The 19,077-nt window shown below is 39.2% G+C and overlaps 1 protein-coding gene and 1 long non-coding RNA gene across 4 annotated transcripts; one reads left to right on the top strand and one right to left on the bottom strand.

The window, feature by feature from the left end:
- Nucleotides 1-433: 433 nt before the first annotated feature.
- Nucleotides 434-3,790, bottom strand: PPDPFL (pancreatic progenitor cell differentiation and proliferation factor like). 3 transcript variants are annotated; one of them, XM_033512255.1, is made up of 5 exons: nucleotides 3,680-3,790; nucleotides 3,499-3,594; nucleotides 2,506-2,595; nucleotides 2,321-2,423; nucleotides 434-1,882 (listed from the first exon to the last, which is right to left on the bottom strand). In XM_033512255.1, the coding sequence occupies exons 2-5, from the start codon at nucleotides 3,551-3,553 to the stop codon at nucleotides 1,870-1,872; spliced, it is 261 nt and encodes an 86-aa protein (XP_033368146.1). In that variant the 5' UTR covers nucleotides 3,554-3,594; nucleotides 3,680-3,790; the 3' UTR covers nucleotides 434-1,869. The 3 variants fall into 3 exon arrangements, with proteins under 3 accessions (XP_033368146.1, XP_015475755.1, XP_033368145.1); XM_015620269.3 differs by having other exon boundaries at nucleotides 2,321-2,420; XM_033512254.1 differs by lacking the exons at nucleotides 3,499-3,594; nucleotides 3,680-3,790 and having other exon boundaries at nucleotides 2,321-2,420; nucleotides 2,506-3,492.
- Nucleotides 3,791-16,074: 12,284 nt separating this feature from the next.
- Nucleotides 16,075-18,684, top strand: LOC107214785. The gene is made up of 3 exons (XR_004500220.1): nucleotides 16,075-16,475; nucleotides 17,791-17,896; nucleotides 18,144-18,684. It is a non-coding gene; the product is annotated as an uncharacterized LOC107214785 (long non-coding RNA).
- The last annotated feature ends 393 nt before the right edge of the window (nucleotides 18,685-19,077 follow it).

Raw genomic sequence — 19,077 nt, 5'->3', positions numbered from 1 at the left:
AGCAGTTTAATCTCAATGAGTAATAAGGGAACTTGTGACTTCTTTTCCACAGTGTTTCTTGAAATTGGTATTTCACATGTAATATTATACTAAGGCTACAGCATCTCTTTCTTCTGTCATTTCAAGCATCTTCAAAGAGAGTCACAGTCACATTCTTGCAACTATGGTGTTATCTTTCTCTCTTCCTTTATAACGTGATCTTATAGCAAAAGGTGTTAGGGGCTTTTTCCTTTTCCAAGTCACATCAGACCTTGAAGTGACTAAAGGAAGAATGTGATGCACATACAACATAGGCTTTTCAGGGGGTTTTAAATTTTTCAAATACTTTGTTTTAAAAAGGAAAAATAAATACACATTAAAAAAAGAAAACCCAAACCCACACAGCAACTCCACCCCAGGAAACATGGAACACCAGTTTGCTTTTGAAGGCCAATTAATTTTGATTAAATCTTTATTAAGAAAAAAATCTAAGTATAAAAAAGGTCATTCTGTACACTCAGAGAACAAAGATGAAACTATACAATAGCAGTAAAGTAAGACACAAGTCAATTTAAAGACCCTTGAAATCATGTTTTCAGAATTGTGCTCTTTTCTGTTGTCATCTGCCATGCATTTATTGCCTCCATCAAGACTGTAAACGCCCTGAAGCAGCCACTTCATACACCTTGGAGTTATGCATAACCATGACAACCATTAACCTATAATAAAAAGATGCTGGCTACGTAAATGTTTGCTACTGTTAGTTCATCCAGTGATGAACAAATATCCAGCAGGTTTAGTGATAGTTCATCAAAAAGTTGCATAGATACTTGTCACAAATGTTATCATCCAGCCAAATACTTGCTATTTTCCATAATCCTTGATGCATTTCAGTCATGGCCAGTAGAATAAACAATCGTTATACTAATTAGCTTCATTTAATCTTCAGCACTGCAATGTTATAGTACCTTTCAAGAGCATGTCAAAGGTACACTTGGATAACAACAAGAATGTGATTACTTTGAGTGGAATCCTTTGCCAGATCTAGCCCTCATAACTAGTAAGATAGACAGCAGAATATTTATAGAATTAGTCACTTAGGAACAAGTAGATCTTTAAGCCACAACAAAACAGGCAGAAAAAATCTAACTAGAAGTATCAACTGATTAAGGCTGCTCTTCCCCTTGGAAGAGGTCAGTTTCTATTAGGATTACTGGTTTCTTGTGCATCTCCTCTATTCTGTCCTCAAATACCAGCATCCATAGGTAGGAATGAAAGTGGTACATGGGTACTTGTAGAAGTTGGGATCTATGCACTCTGCTTGATCAAAGAAACCAAACTGATTATTGCTTGTTCATATAATTGGAGTTTTTAAAAAAATTTTAAAAAAAGTTATTGACAAGCATTCTTGTAAACTTACCCCTGTAACTGGTACATAAATACTGGATACAAGTGCCACACAGCAGTCCTGCTCTGGATTATAGGTCTGAATCCTGTTTACATCAGTGTGACTGCCTAAAGAGCTGGTATCTTGAAGGCAACTTAACTGAATCACGCATCTTCCTCCTAAACCTATGACGTCTTATTTTTACTGTCACTTTTCTCTAATTATTCAAGTAAGTCATCAGGATGTTTAGTCCTTGAAACTTCCATTAGAGAAACATCACAAATTATTGCAAATCTGGAAAGAACACGGTAGGCCATGGATATGTCCATTAAGCAATATCATTTTAGCTACTGACAAATATTTTGAAAATACGCTTTTCCACTCTCCTAAAGGTTTTGTTTTCTTCTTGCAGCTGAACCCAGACATTAGGAAGACCCCAAGCCTCTTGGAAAAACAAGTCTGTATGTAGCATCTCAGTCAGAAAAGCCATCACGCTGTCCTTTTCAACTGTTGGTACTGCAGAAATATATATAAAAAGGTTATAAATGGAATTTTCATTGTATTTACCTCAAATATATTTGATGTAAAATATTTGACTAAATATTTTTGAATGCATTCATTTCATCTTTTTAACATAAAATAAACTGGCCAAACACTATAAATGGTTGTGCAAGTTCTATGGGTAGATGATTAAATAAACATCACCATAACAGTGAAACAGTATTAGGCACTACCACCTGCATAATGTGAAGCAGCATATGAGTTCATTTTTTAAAATGAAAACATGGAGAGGTTCTATAGCCTTACACTTGATGTACAGTTGACTTAAATCATCAAAACAGCATTGCACCCCACCAGATGGCTTTAGCTGATCATGACTTGTTTACAAACACTTTTACCAAAAGGAAAGCAGAGCAAGTAAGTAATCCCCACTGTTTTAAAAACAGGACTCACCTGCTTGCTGAGAGTGTTTTTCTTCCAACAGTTGGTGGAGAAGGTTCGCTATGGAAGAAGCTTTTTATCCACCAATATTTATCAACTAACTCTGGTAAACCTGCCAAAGGGGAAAAGCCCACAACATTAGACACTGGATGAGTAACGGGAAAAACTGAAAAGTGTTTCAAAGAAGGGAACAATACCATTCATTGCTTTGTCCTGCTCTGTGACGTTCACAGCATCCAAACAGCAGGAAGAGCCAGAAGAAACGCTGGATTCCGAGTTCAGTCTTGCTGCTCGTGGAAAACAGAGATGCATGTAATGAAAAAAAGATGCTTTGAGAGAGTGCATTATTTATATGTCAGGAGTTTTTCAGTCATGCTGCTACCTCAGAGGAAACAATTTCACTGAGCTACAGAGTGTAACTACTTTATTATATACACTGTTCTACTACAGTGGTTTTCATAAGAATTTCTGTATCAGTTTCTCTCTCACTCTACTTACACTTCCTTTAAAAGTATACTGAGATCTGTCTGCATAACTTTCACTGAAATCACTGACAAAATTTAAGATCATGGCCACACTGCTATCAAGACAAGCAAGTACATCCTTGAACATTCAAGTCCACAACAACCCAATTGCTCTACTTTCCCTTGTGACACAGGTAAATGCTACACTCACACTAGTGTCCATCCTGGACCTAGGAATCCCAGTACACCACATGTACTCTCAAAGCAGTGATTATTTCACACATAAAGAAATAAAAATCCAAATTGACTTTGTATTGTGTCGAAATTCGCAAAGTAAATATGAAGTAAATAGGAAGTACAGGTAGAAACTTCCTAGGCTAGGACTTTTGCTAGGTCATGTTTTATAATTAAATATATTTAATTATATATGTATATGATAATCCAAATAAATAATTCTAAACAGAGGAAAAAAAAAAAAAAAAAAGGTAAATTAATAGCTAGAAGCAGATGGTCATTAAAACTAAAGTTCTGTGATAGGAAAAACTCTCCAATACATTAAAAGCTATTAGGCAAAGACAACTCGGCCACTTTCTCGGGAGAGGCTCTGGAAGGCTCAGCCTCCCTCCTCCAGAGGCGCTCCCCAGGCAGAAGGAAAGGAAGAGGGGAAATGGAGGGCGGGGGGTGTTCGGGCACAACACGCAGCTCCCGGCCCCGCCGAGCACTCACTCCTGTAGTACTGGTTCTTGGCCAGGAGGCAGCCGGCGGAGGGGACGGAGGCCATGGCAGCGACTCCAGGGGAATCCGGCTTTCTCCGGGGCGAGCCTGCGGGGGAAAGGATGCGCTGTGCCGGGGGGAAGGATGCGCCCGGCTCGGGGAGCGGGGCCGCTGGCCCGGCCCTGCGGCTCACCTGCGTGTCCCAGGGACAGCGGCGGTCGAGAGGCAGAAAGGGGACCCCGCTCCGCTGGCAGCTCCGGCAGGCCCCGGCCGCGCTTTATGGGCCGCGGCAGGCGGCTCCCCCCGCCCCGGGGCGGTGGCACAGGCGGGACGCGAGCGGGGCGGCGGCGGGGGAAGGAGGCCTCAGCCTCGGCCGCAGCCGCCCGGGTCGGCCCGGGACAGCCCCGCACCGGCACCCTCAGGCCTTGCTGCTGCTCTCATCCCCAGCACTTCTCTGGAGTGCCTCAGGAGGGACTAGGAGCTGCTGCGTTAATCATTCTCTTCCCCATGAGGAACGGGAAGAGCGGGGTGAAGCAGACCGCCGCCTGTTTGGGTAAAACTTTTTGTTTTACCCAAGAAACGCGGACGTGGCTATGCATATAGACTACTTTTAGTGAAGCTAAAGGAATGATCTCCACTTCCACGGCAATGAGCAAAACCTGTGATCGTGTAGGCTTGGTAAAATTAGAACAAAGTCCAAGATAGATCACAAAACGACTTTTACCTTCCCAAGATAAATGCACAGCTCCTTTTCATTGTTGTAATCATATTGCATGGCAAAACTAGTCCATCAGTGTGTCCTCACCTTTCACAGTTGTCAACAGAAAATTGGCTATTTGGTTTGCTCCTGCTCCATAACAAAACTTTTTGTCTTTTTTTTTTCACTAGCAGGAGCTGTGGGTAAGAACACAGAGGTGTAGTGTATGTGATACCATGTTACCATCACATCTCCTTGAATAGTGCATTCCGTCTCAAATGATAAAGACATAGCTCATAATAGCTCCTAGTGTATTTATGAGGCTGTAAACTACACTGCTGAGAAGCCAGCTCTCAAACAATACCCACACAGCATTTGTAACAGGTAAGCAGAGTGTATTTTCATAGATCTTTTTACTGAGGTGCTGTCAGAGTCTTAACAACTTGGTGGTCTCTCCTGAGCAAAGATTGAAGGCTCATCACTGAGAAATCTTCATGACTGACACAGGAAATACTTTGCAGATGAGTTCACACCAAGCACTATCACCAGTTACCCCATACATTTTTCCTGCTGTGTAAAAAAGCACTGTAAGAGTAGTAGTACTCACTGTTGCAGCTTCTTTTTTATGGATACCTAAATGTATTAGCTTGCTAATTCTGTTAGCTGTTAGTTCGTTGTATCAGTCACTTTTTTTCCTGCCTTAGTAATCAATTTCCATCTTCAGTCTTGTTCTGTTTGAGGGCAATAAACTTCTGCAACACCCCATTTGTTTTTGTCACCATAAATGTCCTCACACTGAGCCCTCTGTTGAGTTGTCAGATCCATTCCCGAAAGAGAGGAAGCTTATTCCCAAAGAGCCATAGGAAATCATCGTCTTGGGCTGTGAGGGTGGGCATTTGTAGTGATAGCACTGTGTCCTAGACAGAACTAGTAACCTTACCATTTATTGTATCTGCTTTTGTATTTCAGCTTTAAAATCCTGGTTTAATATACTCATTGGTTTGTCAAGTACATTATCAGAAAAGCTGTTTAGGCTCTAACATGCCCATGTTATAGGCTTTGTATTTGACAAGAAAACAGACATAAGTATCTCTCTTGCAAACCTCACAAACATCTATCCATTTCAGAGTTGTGCCAAAGTACTCAGGAGCTGGGGAACACCAGGTCTATAAAATTTTCAATTGTTTCACTGCTGCATGTGTATAATTTGGCTTTATCATTTAGCATACATGGTCATTTACCACTTTTGTTTTGGAGCCCTGTTTAATGCACTGGAATAGGTAGGGCTTATTTAATGAGAAATTGTCTACTATTTCTCTCACTCAATCTGTTATTATGTCGTATCTATTATATTTTCTTCTAGTAAGAATACAGAATCCTCTGAATATAGAACTGCAGGTTTCTCCAGTGTTTTTTCTTGCGTAGTCATTCTGGCAGACTGTTTCTAAAATACTGGCACAATTTTTTAAAGTATTGCTACAAAACCAAGGCATGCTATTATTTTCAGCTAGCAAGATGGAATTTTGAGATCCAAAGGAGCTAAGATAAAATTATCCACAAATCTTGCATGTCTCATGTGAAAACAGTTTAGGACTTATTTTTTTTATAACTACTTCATGCCATACTTCATTTACCCATTTACACCTGTCCTTTACTTCAGATCCAGGTTTAAGTACTCAGTGCATTGATAAATCAGATTCTCAATCAGACATTGAAAAACTTGCTTAGTGCCCCCCTATGATTGAATAACTCACATAGCATCAATTACAAACTCATGGGCAAGGTTACAATTTAGCTTTCAAGACAGCATTCAATTGCCTTAACCACTGACCCGTTCTTTTCTCCCTGGAAGCCTTGGCTGCATCACTACTCAAATTCTGTCGTGAATATGGAAGTAGTCCTCTTAAATACATGCTGTAGCCTCTTGAATATAACAAACTCAGTTCATGTCCATGCTTTATGCAAAAAGAGGCAAGGGTCCTATGAAACAAATAGTACATAATCACCAATTCTTTAAAAACGCCTTTACAAAATGTACATTTCCAGCCCTTTGAATGACTGTGACCTTAACAACAATGTTAATATAGCATTTGTGTATGCATAACTATTAAATAGACACAGTACTGAATTATTTGTGATCCCATTAAACATGGATACTTATCAGAAAGTAACTTGAAATTAAAAATTTTATCAATATGACTGATTAAATGGATAAATCTCCCACCTTATCATGCCAGGATTACCTGACATAACCCCTTTATTGGACATTAAAAGCAAAATGTCACTGTCACAAAAAGAAAAACAAACAGTCTATATTGAGTTACGCTTTGACGCTGACCTGTTAATTATTCACTAAACAAAGTTTACCTTACCTTAATAGACTTAGCTACTCTTTCCATTCTTGGAACAACTGTGAGCCTGGTGCCAATCTTTCTGGGGACTTGTTTTGGATATTTTCTTCTACACACTTTTATGAAATTTTTTTTTACTTTTCCTTGCCACTTAAGCTTCTGTAAGAGTAGTGCGGCACTAGAAGTTCTACAGCGTTGCTTCAGGGCTGTGTCCTTCGTATGATTATATGGGTACTCTGACAATGTTTAGGGAGATAGGAACAATTTGAGTGAAAGCATCTTTCCAAATGCATATGCAGAAAGGTACAGTTTTGTCAAATGAGGGTTGAATAGTCTCTCCCCACAAGCTTCTGGAAAAGCAGATTTTGCACCTTTTCATAAATCACAGAATCCCAGAATAATCTGAGTTTAAAGGCACCCAGAAGGATCATTGAGTTCAGCTCTGAAGCAAATGACACATGAAGGGATTGAGCTCACAACCTTGGCATTATTAGCACCATACTCTAACCAACTGAGCTAATTTCAAAATTAGTCTTATTACTCATCCACAACTAACATTTCATTTCAATTTTTTTCCAGAAAGTATAAATCACTCTTTTTTTAAGGGAAGTGTATATTAGTTTGACCATATGTCTTCCCATGAGAAGACCAAACTTCCCTGAGTAGTATTTTGTAATGGATGTATTAACATTTTTAGAGAACTTTCAGAAATGTTTCCTTCATAGAACTGTTAGTAACTCTAATTATTCACCATTTAACTCAAAAAATTGTTTTTCATACCTATACTGTCAAATCTTGAAGGGAGTTTATAAAAGAGGTTTGCATTAAAGAAATTTTACTATGTGAAACTTTACTATGTGAAGTAAAAAAACTTTGCCATGCAAAAATTACTTACCAAAACCCGTTTAGTTTGTTAGCTGCTTCCAAGCAGTGCCATCACTTACTTTTTTTATTCATTTCACTCTTCAAATATTCCTCCAAGCCAAACGGCTCAGCAGGAATACAGGGCTCATCTATCAAAACCAAGAGGAGCTAAGGTATTGATGAAGAATTAAATGGCAGAGTGAGAGTTGGCAGGGGAATGGAAATTCATATTGTATGTAGCCTGCAAAAGATGCATAGGGCCTTAGAGCTGCTGGCTTTTGAGCACAGAAGGGACAAGAAACAATTTTTTTCACCACTGAAAATCATCAGCTCTGTAGAAATGACCACTCCCAGTAATGAAGTGATTGTTTACTGGGAGCCCTGGCACTTTCATTGTTTTTATCTTTAACCTTTACTACAAATGTGAATATAAACCAGGGGAAAAAAAACCCCAAACAACACATTTAATGAAAAGAAAAAGATCTTTTTCCTGACTGTTTAAAGTATTGGATAACACTGAAAGCAAAGGGTAACTACTGATTTCTAGAGTGCATGGAGCATACTTCTGAAAAATGCTGGAACTTTGCTGGAAACATCAGCAAAAGCAGGGAAAATACATATTTTACATACAAACTGCATGGCAAAAACACTGAAGACCACTGCATCTCTAAATTGTTAGCACATCTTTGTGCATTTACTGTTAAATGCCAGTTTTCAAAGGCTGAAAGTTACAAATTTCTCTTTATTCAGTCCAATTCATGTCCAATGCAGCACTACACTCACATGAAAACAAAGACATTTTAACATTTGTCATTTTAGGTTTATCTTAGCACATAATTGAAACCCATTTTTCTTTGGATCCATATGCAACAAGCTGCACAAACTTCTTTCAGCAAGCTGCATCTTTTACATCTTTCTCAGAAGGCATATGAATACTTGGACTTTTTGTTACTTTTGTTTCTCAAGTATTCAGAAGAAGAGGACTTAAGCTTCCAGTATCACCAAATACAGGGATTATAAACTGCATTGGTACAAAATAGAATACATAATAGATTGGAATTCAGCTGAAAAAATCAAAATTGAAACATAGCCATGTTTATGTACCTTTTTAATATGTCCCTGGAAATGTATTGATCTATAGAGATGAGAAAAGTTGGCTTGTTATTCAATTTCACATCCACTACAGAGATGCAGAGCCAAATTGCCTATTTTAATATTTTTGTCTATTTTGGTTGAAACAAACTTTTTTTTGAATAGCATCCACTTTTTCAAATTGCTGTAAAGAATACTTTTATGTGCATTTTGACATACAGACACAAACTCTTTTCTCTTTCACTTCTGTACCTACTCTCTCTCTGTCCTTGCAGGTAGAATGGACCCAGGCTCCCCAGTTTGAGCACAGCCTGATAGCTCTGCAAAGGCATTCTAGAAGGTCCTAGTAGCCCATCATGGCTCACAGTGCATAGACACTATTCCTCACATAGCACCGAGACATGCTGGCATCCTCTTTTCTTGGCTACTTGTTCTGTCACCAGGCCAGATGCTCAGAATGGAGCAGCATGAGGTGCAAAAGGAATCAGGGAACTTGTGAATAAGAAGAACATACTCATAATTTTGCAGCTGGAAAATTTCCCATTAACCTAGCAACAGAGCTGGCCCAGGACATCACAGAGCAGACCTGTTCCAAAATTAAGAAGCCAAAGTGTACTTTTACAGCTGTGTTAGAGCAAACTGTATGTCCTGAAGGTGTGGTGACTTACTTCTACATGGTGAGGTTATGACAGCGACACCTGAAGAAACATGAAAGCCTTAATTCACTGACTAATCCTTCCAGCCTGCAGAGGCTGGCTGTGCAGGACTTAATCACACAAGGACATCAGGTCAGATCCTCAGTTCATTATACTTGTTGTTTCCTTCTTCTCTCAAAATTTAACCTGTTGACCTCAGGAGTGCACTCACCCTTTTGCAGGGACTCTGCCATTTTTTGTAGACTCCCACACAATTTCATCTGAAATCGTAGTTTAAATATGCTTAGTACCATTCTTTGGCCCTGAAGATAACTGATATAAAATGGCCAACAGCCACACTGTTTCATACTGCAAAATAAGATGTTTACAACCAAAATGGTGAAGAATTCTCTCTTGCTTATGTTAAAACCCAAGCTACTTGTCAGTTTTTTGGGAAAAAGCCAGAGAAAGCCCTAAGCCTAAGCCATTCCAGGTTATTTCTAATATCTTAATAGTATGGACAATCATGTTCTGTCTCCTGTCAAGGTTTCCTGGCATTAATTTAGGGGTTAGTTAATTTAATGTGACATCACCAGTGCTTAGTGTAAGATCCAGAGTCCAATAAGCTGGCAAACAAATGACTCTGCTAGGGATCTATTTGAAAACCTACCATGTTTAACATTTGGGTGTAGATGGCTAATTAGGGTCCAGTTATTGCATTTCTTTAGATCTTAATGAATCTAATGCAGTGGCTATTTCTATCTCCACAGATGCTGCTGGTGGGAAGCTTTTCTCTGAGGCTTCTGCAAAACTGCCTCCACACACACAGTGCCAAGTCTTTTAGCACAGCAAGGGCTAGAGCACAGTCCCAGTCACACAGCCAGGGAGGGCCTTCTGCCTTAAATGCGCAACATAACAGCAATAAAAGAGAGGAGAACAGGCACTGCCAATTTCTGCTTCTGTGACCATTTAGGAGCCAAAAAAAAAAAAAAGAAAAACACAAACAAAAAAAACAGGAGTGAAAAGAGCCAGAAATGCAACTTCTTCATGAGACCATTCTTCCCAAGTGTCAATCCTAACTGACACCATTGCTGAGCCTCGAAGCACGGCATACTGACACTGCACTTCAAGTTGCCTTAGGAAAAAGGAAAGGTAGCCAAGCTGCAAACTTCACAAAGTATAAGTGCCCAGCATCCCAGCAGAATTTGCTCCAACTATGAACTCATCTCACTGGCAATGAAGGCATAGTTGGCAGCATTTCCTGGAGCTGAAGACAGACAATGAGGAGTTTCTTCATCTCACAAAAGTAAAAGGTGGACGAGAGTGATTGGTCCGTGTCAGGATATACTGTTTACATGCCACAAGACTTGGGAATCTGAGGCCATATTCACTGCTACTGAACCACTAGAAGTACAGGTTTGAAGCAGTATTAGTACAGTCCAAGAAAGACAGAAGAGGAAATGAAATGAAAGACGGCAATGGGTCCTTTAATCCAGAGTTTCGTATTCTGTAGGATGTATTTTGCCAAGAAGACATAAACAAATCATCCTCACCATAGAGTGATGTCCTGTAATGAATGTGCTAGAGACACTAATTAACTGTAAATGAGACCAACACAGTTGAGATGTGTTGCTCCAATCTTCTGCCTCTTATGATACGATCTGCACTGAGAGGTGTTTGTCTACTTCCTGTGATCATATCTGAATTCCTGAATCATATCAAAATTGATGAAGAATCAGAGGAATTGCCACTGATGTGCAGCTGATGGGGGCAATCTCCTCCAGGTAAATGGGAGTCTGACAACACTGGTGATGTTGCAGGTACTTCTCCTCAGAGTGACTAGACTCAATTCTGAATACAGCTGATAGACACAAAACACCTAGTTCCTTGGCTTTCACTTTTCTTATAATTTAAATAATTTTCATACTTTCAGAAGTTTAGCCCATTTCTTTCTGACAAATGAGAACTGAGGCCTGCATGCAGCCTTGCAATTTCAGGAACACAGATATACTTGTAGTATGATTTTATTGGCTAGGTTCATAGTTGGTTTTCCTAGCAAATGCCAATATTGAAAAAACAAACGTAGACAAGGGTCAAAAGATTAGAATTGATAGTGCAGTCAAAGTTTGATACTGTTTAATGAAGTTTTCATTAAAACTGCTTCTTATCACTAGATCTGTTGTCAAGGGTTACATTTATCTACTTTCTGGTTTACCAGTGAAAAGAAAGGCAGTTTTTAATTTATCTTCATCCTACTGAAGTAGAACGATTGTAAAATAGTTTTACAAGGGTCAGTCTCAGGTATGAGGAGTCTGATCAAACAGAATGTGCATAACCCATTTTCCTCATTCTCCTTAAGTTCATTTTTTCCTCCCTTTTGCTTGCATTGCAGTTTACTGCAATTTTCGCAAATGAATTCAAGTCCAACAGATCCTTTATACATTTTGGATGGAAAATATTTCACACTCTGTATGCAAGTTGATTTTTGGCAGAATTTTGGAATCAGCTGTAGTCGAAAGGTACAATATGAATCACAGGTTATGATTACTGTTAATTCATTCCCTCCATTCCTCCTTCTGTTTCCTATCTTGCATCTGTGACAATGCAATCTACCCCTTTTGAAGAATTTTGTTGCTAAGAGCAAATTATAGAAGACCACATAATTAAAGGAGACCGCCACAACTACTTATAGAGCAAAACTACAAAAGGCATTGTAGAACATCAGGCTTTTCAATGAAACAGAGCAAGAAGGTGAAACATAATAAAACTGTAAACAAATAGTTGATGGTTAATACTTGAAAATACTCTAGAGGATATGATACAGGAAATGCATCTGTCTTTTGTGAGAGTAAAAGAAGCTATGAGAAGTGCTGGATTAATTTCACATGTCACTGTCAGAACAAATGCAGAGAATAGACTGTTTAAACTCAACAAAAGAATCTTGGAATAGCTAGACATTTGGTTTATGCAGTCACCTCCATTTGGCTGATCTCATTTACCTTCAATTAGACTTTCCAGCAGCTTAGAAGCTCCATATCAGTCAAGAGAGAAGCGTTTATAATTGGCTACAAGTGTTCATATTCACTCCTTTGCCTTGGAGAAAATAAACTGCTGTCAGCAATTTAAGGTGGTTATCAATCCTGCAACCACTGTCTTAGGCTGTCCTCACTTGTTAATCCAGCAGCTGCTGCTACCATGAGAGAGAACTGCTGCCACATGATGTTTGACCAACCCACTTTAGGCCCTTTCAGGACTGCCAAACAGGTACTGGCCTGCATTTTGAGAAATAATTGTTGAAAAGAACAGTTTTCCATTATACCTACAGTTTTCTTATAAGTCACCTTTGAGAAAAAGTAGTTCTGTGTGCCTGAAAGAGCTTTGGTTATTGGAGCTGGGTCATGCACAGCAAGGTTAAAGGCAGGCAAGTTGCCAGAACAAAGTCATTTTGCTCAGCATTGGCTTCAGCTCTCACACATCTGCTCTGTAATTCAGCAGCTTGGTGCTGTCAGCCTTTGGAAGGACCAGTGCCTGAACAGAATACAAGACAACTATTTCTAAATACTTCTGAGGATCTGTGTTCAAGTACTTTTTGGTATAACAGCAGAGCTCTATCCCTGAAATTTCATCTGGGCAACCCAGGGATGCCAAACATCTGAAGTTATTTTTATGAATGTTGTTGGAGAGATTCTTTCTCAAAACCCCACCCTTTTTAAAATTTTATTCCCTAAAATCTTGTAACTTTCTTAAATTTTTTTTCTCTTGTTAAACAAAATAGTCACAAATAAGTGAAGCTCAGATTCAATGGTTTAAGTATTTAGGCATATTCTTTTTTGCACAATTTACAATATACAGAATTTCAGACACATGTGGACAAGATGGTTCTGCATTAATCAAAACAGGCACATAGAGCTGGGCCAGTTAATTAACAATGAATTAAAAGCCAACAAGAACAAGTCCTATCCTCAAACATTCACATTTTGCACATAAGTACTGTGATTTTGTCTGTATATTACTGATAGAGTTTTCTATAGTTTTGTTTGTCTGAAAGTGTGGTACATACAATAGAGGCATAAAATAGCATCTCAACCAAACAACATTTCTGAATATAAAAGCAGTGTTTCAGATACAGTTCATTAACCTCATTCATTTTAATTGTTACCCAGTCCAAAATTATATCCTTTTCTATTACACCATAATGACTTCTTTAATTTGCCAGAAGTACAAAAAATGAGCAAAAGGAAGATCAGAAAATCTTACTGCAGAATTTCACAGTTTTCTCACAAAATATATTTGCAAAATATTGTTCTAATAGAAATTTGTATTAAAGCATGGGTGATTTTATGGTTTTGAAATTGATGGGAACTTGGATAGTTCTGAAATGGCTAGTGTTTCATAAATTGGCTTTAAAATTTAAAATTAAATTGTTCTCTCCTTTTCTCTGAATCATTTATTTAGGGTTTCTCAAATGAATTATTTAAACTCAAGCACCTAATCCACATCAACACTTTCATTTATGTCATAGCTAAGCAAGCTTAGAAATTAGTAGTAAATAGTTTAGTTTGGCCCTGTCATCCCCTCACTACAAACACTGGAGCTCAACAGGAGATTGAACTGATGCAGGTGTCTGCCCAAGGAGCAGAGCTCACAAAAATCACTGGGGTGGCCCTGGCAGCACATGAGAAGCACAAGAGGGCCTGTGAAGCAGCTGTGTTACCAGTGAATGAACACCTCTGCCTGTGGTTTCCCTGCTGTACTATTCCAGGTAGTAAACAAAATCTGGCTCACCTTGTTCTTTGCACTGGCAGCAGGTTCAGCTTGGAAAGGAGCATCTCTTGGCTGACTTAGAACTCCCAATTCCACCTTCTGTAAATTTGCATCTTGCCAAAGGATATTTAAAGTAATTTTTGTCATTTTTGGTTTGTAAGAGGAACATTCTTAATACCTGCCTAAAAGAACTCACTATTTTTTACTTTTTTAATTATTATTTTTTACTGAATGGAAGATATGAAAGCAAGCATTTGAATCTTATGAATTCTGTAATAAAGTTTGGAAATGCACCATTAGCAATGGCCTTTTACATTATGCACATATCTGAGCCACAAGGAAATCTGATATTTACCTGTTCAGCTGTTTCTTTCATGGATCTGCAGTGCTGCAAGACAAGCAGGCAGAACTAACTCACATCAGTACCGTTCCCAGGACCACGGTAAGGGAGCCCCAGGCTGCAGTGCCTTGTCTGTGTCTGCAGTTCCCTTAGTTTGCCACAGACACGTTTCTGCTTTGCCAAGGATGAAGTCCTCAAGGCCACAACTGCAATCATACAAGCTCTTCTGTCTCCTTGGAAAGATGTCTCTTGCTCCTGCACAGAACTACAGGACCTGTAGGATCACTGCCTGCTGCTGCCTTACAGCATCTGCGCTCTGATCGCTCTATTACAGCGAGCCACATCTTGTGACGTTGCCAAAGGACAACTGAGCTGGTAAAAAGCTCCAGGTATCTCCAGATTCAAGGGCAGCAAAACCCACCTCCCTAGATGGTTTCTGGAGTCCATTCAGCTTCTGGATCTCCTTCACTATCCTTCAAAATTGTGCCAACACCAAATGAATCTCTGTGATTTTCTGATGCACTAAAAGCATGGCAGATGCACCACCAAACTCAGTTTTGCCAAGCCTTAATAGTTCTGGATGTGCATCATGAGCCCCTCCTGGTGCTAATTTCTGGACACAAAAGATTGCTTTCATGGTTCCATCTCAGAAACTGCTCAGTGCAGGAGAGGTATCACACCTGCTTCTCTTTCCATTTTCCAAGTCTAGAAATGTATGGGTATTTTTTCTTGAAAGCCATTTCTGCCCAACTCCTTGTGATCCATGGCACAGCAGTGTGGAGTGTTAGTAAATCTGCTCTGTCTGTGGATGTAATGAAAGTCTGCAAGCCATCACCAACTGCTATTTTCCTGTCTGGTGGAAGTCTACACCATCCTGGACATCTTTGCTGTGTTCAGAGGGGATAGCATGCTCAGCTGTGCTATGTAGGATGTGATGATGATATTTTTCCCTTCTCAGTGTTCCTTGGGCAAGGAGAGCCCAAAAGCAATGCATGCAAACAAGACTGAACCACATCTGCTACAGGTAGAAAATCTGAAAATGAGCATTACATGCTCTATAATCTTTCTTTTCTTTTTCTTTGTTTTCAATTCTGCATACATAAAAAAAAAAGAAAAAGCCACCAAACCACCAGTGTACCCATTTCAGTTCAATTGATTTAATTTTTTTTTTACCAAATCTTCAGCTGTAACAGGTGACAATACCATTCCTTAAAGTTTTTTAATACATTTGGCAGGTAAGACCATGAAAGCAGTAGCTCATTATTTTATATTTATGAACCAAGCTGAGATTCTATAATATCCTGTCCTGATGTGATCTATTGTTGTACTCTTATTTCCAGCCACTTTTATCTCACTGCTGCTAGAAATTCTACCCATAGGTACTGATGTGTTGCCTTTGAATACAATGGCATATTGTTGCCTGTTCTCTCAGTTTGATTTATTTTGGGTGATAAATGAACATCTTGAGGCAGTCATCAGACTTTAATTTGACTGAACAGATCGTAACTGAAAATCACAATTTTCCTAGAGCACTGTTGAAGAGCAGCCAGTCATTTTACATTACCCATACATTGTCGGCTGTTTATTGGTTCTCTGCAACATGCACTAGAATGCTTTTTGCAGTATTTACAGCACTATTCACGTATTTTACTATCAATGTTTTGTAAGCTACCAGCAGGAAAAAAAAAAATTACTCACAGAGCATGTGTGGGAAGAACATAGAAATACAACATAGTTACATACACACATCCAAAAATATACTAAGTTGCCTCACATACTATGAAAGCTAAAAAATCCTTTACAGCTGCATATTATAACTTTTTTACTTTTTTTTTCTTCCAGAAAGCCTCTGAAGAGCCTCAGATTTGAGAAAGGCTATACTTTCCCTTGCAAGTCTGTTTTAACACAGCTGTCTGTAGGTCTTGTTCTGCTGTAACACTGATGTAAAGCTGTTGCCAACAAAGGATTTGTTTCTGATTTATAAGACTGGAAATGTTCTATCTCTTTCCTCTCTTCATTGCTGTCTTTGCTTTCCTTTGCCTTTTTTCAGTTTCACATTGAGTTTAAGGACTAGTAAATAAACTCATTCAAGCTTCTGTACATCAGCCACAGGATATTGGCCTCTGCTGAGCCCAAAGGCTTCTCTCTGGGTGAATAATATCTTCCAGGAAACACCTGATCTCACTTTGAAGGCAGCAAAAGAGGGAGACCCTGCCACTTCTTTGCCAGCTTGCCTGCATTTTCCTGTAATCTCAATTTTCTGATTTATAGACAATGGCATCCAGAGTGGTATCTTGTTTCTTTGGGTCACTTAATTGTTAAGCATATGTAGAGTTCTAGTAAAGCTGATACACAATTCTTATTATAGCAATCATATCAACTAGAGCAGCAGCTGATTTTAATGGAATGTACTTGCTTTAAAAGAGCAAAATGTTCTGGCTGAGTTCTGATACAACAGAATAAGCATGGTCAACTTTCATGAGAAAAACTTTCTAAGATCTAGGATTTCTTAGCTGTTTTCATAGGAACCCACCAGTGTCCTATGAAAACAGCTAAGAAATCTTCCCTCCACTGATTTTCCCTCCACTGTGAGCCCAGTACCACTGCAGGCTCTACATTCTGAGAAATATGGGCTGCACCATTGACTTCTCTGCTGGGACAGGGCTGGAGGGTTCCACAGGGACAGGAAGGAGCTTGGGTTGTACATTTTTTCTATACCTCTAATGCTTAGCACAGTAAGGCATCCTTTGTGTCATTTGATTCATCTCATGAAGGATTTATGGGAACTTAGCACTTCTGTGTGGCCATCCCTCTGTGCCACTATAACTCCAAGTTAACTTCTGTATCAGAAGCTTAACACTTACACTGTCCTCACAAAGGTTTTGAGCCCTCAAAACTACATCTTTTGAAATTTGGTCCTTTGTACCTACTTGGTACTGGTTTTACTCCTGTGAGATGAAAAGCAAGACTGCTGTAATCCTCAAAAGTCGAAATCCCTTGTCAGGTCCACCCTGTAGTAGCTGATGGTTTAGATAAATTTCTGTTCAACTATTTATGCACCATTTTTTCTGATAAGGATATTTATTTTTGCTACGGATACAAGGGAAAGACTAGCATTTTCTACCACTTATGATGGAAAATATGTTTCTATACCAATGTTTGGATTTCTTTAGTTATTGTCTGTGCACCTCATTCAGAAGAAAGTCCTGGAACAGAGTTTAACCTGTTGAAATCCTTACATTTCCTGGTAAATTAATTTAAAAAGATATAAAGGATAAAAAAAACAATTGTATGACCTGCTGCCGCAAGCAAATAGATCTTCAGGGAAAACCATTTGTTGCCATGCCTTGCTTTGAAACCATCCTGGGTGCTGTTGAGAAGTATTTTTCATTGCTCACGCTTCCTAAAGTCAGGAAACAAAGTAAAAACGTGATGATAATAACTAGGTACGGACTCTGTGCTGAGCCTCTTTAAGGAAGTAACTTTCAAAGATACATGTAAAAGAAAATGTCTGCTGAATTCATGCTGTAGCATACATCTTTTGTGTCGTTTGACTTACAGATCCTATTTATTCAGAGTCTCACTGCAATCCCTTCTGCAGTTGCCTTATGTTTTATGGAGTGGCTGAAGAGTATATGATGTAATTATGAGAAAATCTTTTTGGAAGGTGAGAGGACTTTCGTTGTAAATAGCTTATAACTTCTTGTGTAAAATGCTTTTATTTTATTTTGAGAAAAACCTCAAATGCTGGTTCTTTTGCATCAAGCACTTCTGCTGTCAGTCCCTGGCATTAATTCAGTTGGAGAGAGACTAAACAAGTGGGGAAGTTCAGAATATTGCTCCATCTTCCAAAAATGTGTTCAAAACAACATCATGCACTTTTCAGCTGTAACCTCTCCTGCCTCTTTTCCCAGCATCAGGTGAGTGAGATACACAGGATTGCTGGAAGAACCAGAGCAAATATGCATTAGAGCTTCTGGAAGCACAGCATGCCAAGTCACATACTGCACTGCTCAAAGTCCACTGGAATTCTGAGAAACAGGAAACACTAAATTTACCCTGAAAATCCCTGTTCTTCAGACATAAACAAAGTTCTACAATCTGCCCAGCCTTCTGTGAGTCATCTCTACATAATACTCTTTAAGGAAAACTTGACTAAAACACAGTGTCCAGCAAATATCAAACTAGTAATGAATACATGTTCCATGAGCTATTGTAAAGTCTTATGTATTTCACTGGCAGTGAAACACTCCACCCCACGAACTGAGCATAAGATGGGTGGCCAGGCTTAGAAGTGCCTCAAGCTTGGCTTTGCAAGGTGGGCAGGATGGCCTTCCCACTCTGTAGGACGTATTCAGGACTGAAGAAGTCCTGCCTTGGCAGGAGTGTCAGCCCAGAATGCCAGGCCAGCTCAAGGCCCATTTGAATACTCATCCATACTGGCAAAGCTTTGCACTTCAGATTTTGTACACAAGGTGTACCTAGGCTGTCAGATTAGGGGACAGATTTCAATTCGGATGCTGGTGATGCTCATCTGGAGAGGGGAACTCATGTGGTCCCTCTGCTCCAACTGCCATTTTCTGCACTCCATGTCTGCCCATCTTTCTGCTTTTTTTTAGTTACATTCCTTTGCATTAAACCCTGTCAGTATTATTCAAGTAGGGCAATTTAAGACAACTGGTCTGTAAAGTCAAGCCCTAAAAGAATAGTATCCTGTTTCTGATGAACCACATGTAGGAGGAGTGACAGGAATAAATTGGTTCATCCTATTTTATATTTCCAGACAAGGTATTCAGCTGCCTTGATATGAAATAGCTCAAAAGTAAATTTTCTTCATTTAAGGTATGT

The sequence above is a fragment of the Parus major genome, chromosome 2, assembly GCF_001522545.3.
Source record: "Parus major isolate Abel chromosome 2, Parus_major1.1, whole genome shotgun sequence".
NCBI lineage: Eukaryota > Metazoa > Chordata > Aves > Passeriformes > Paridae > Parus > Parus major.
The sequence above is the reverse complement of the archived record's forward strand: the minus strand, read 5'-3'. Positions and strand labels throughout refer to the sequence as shown.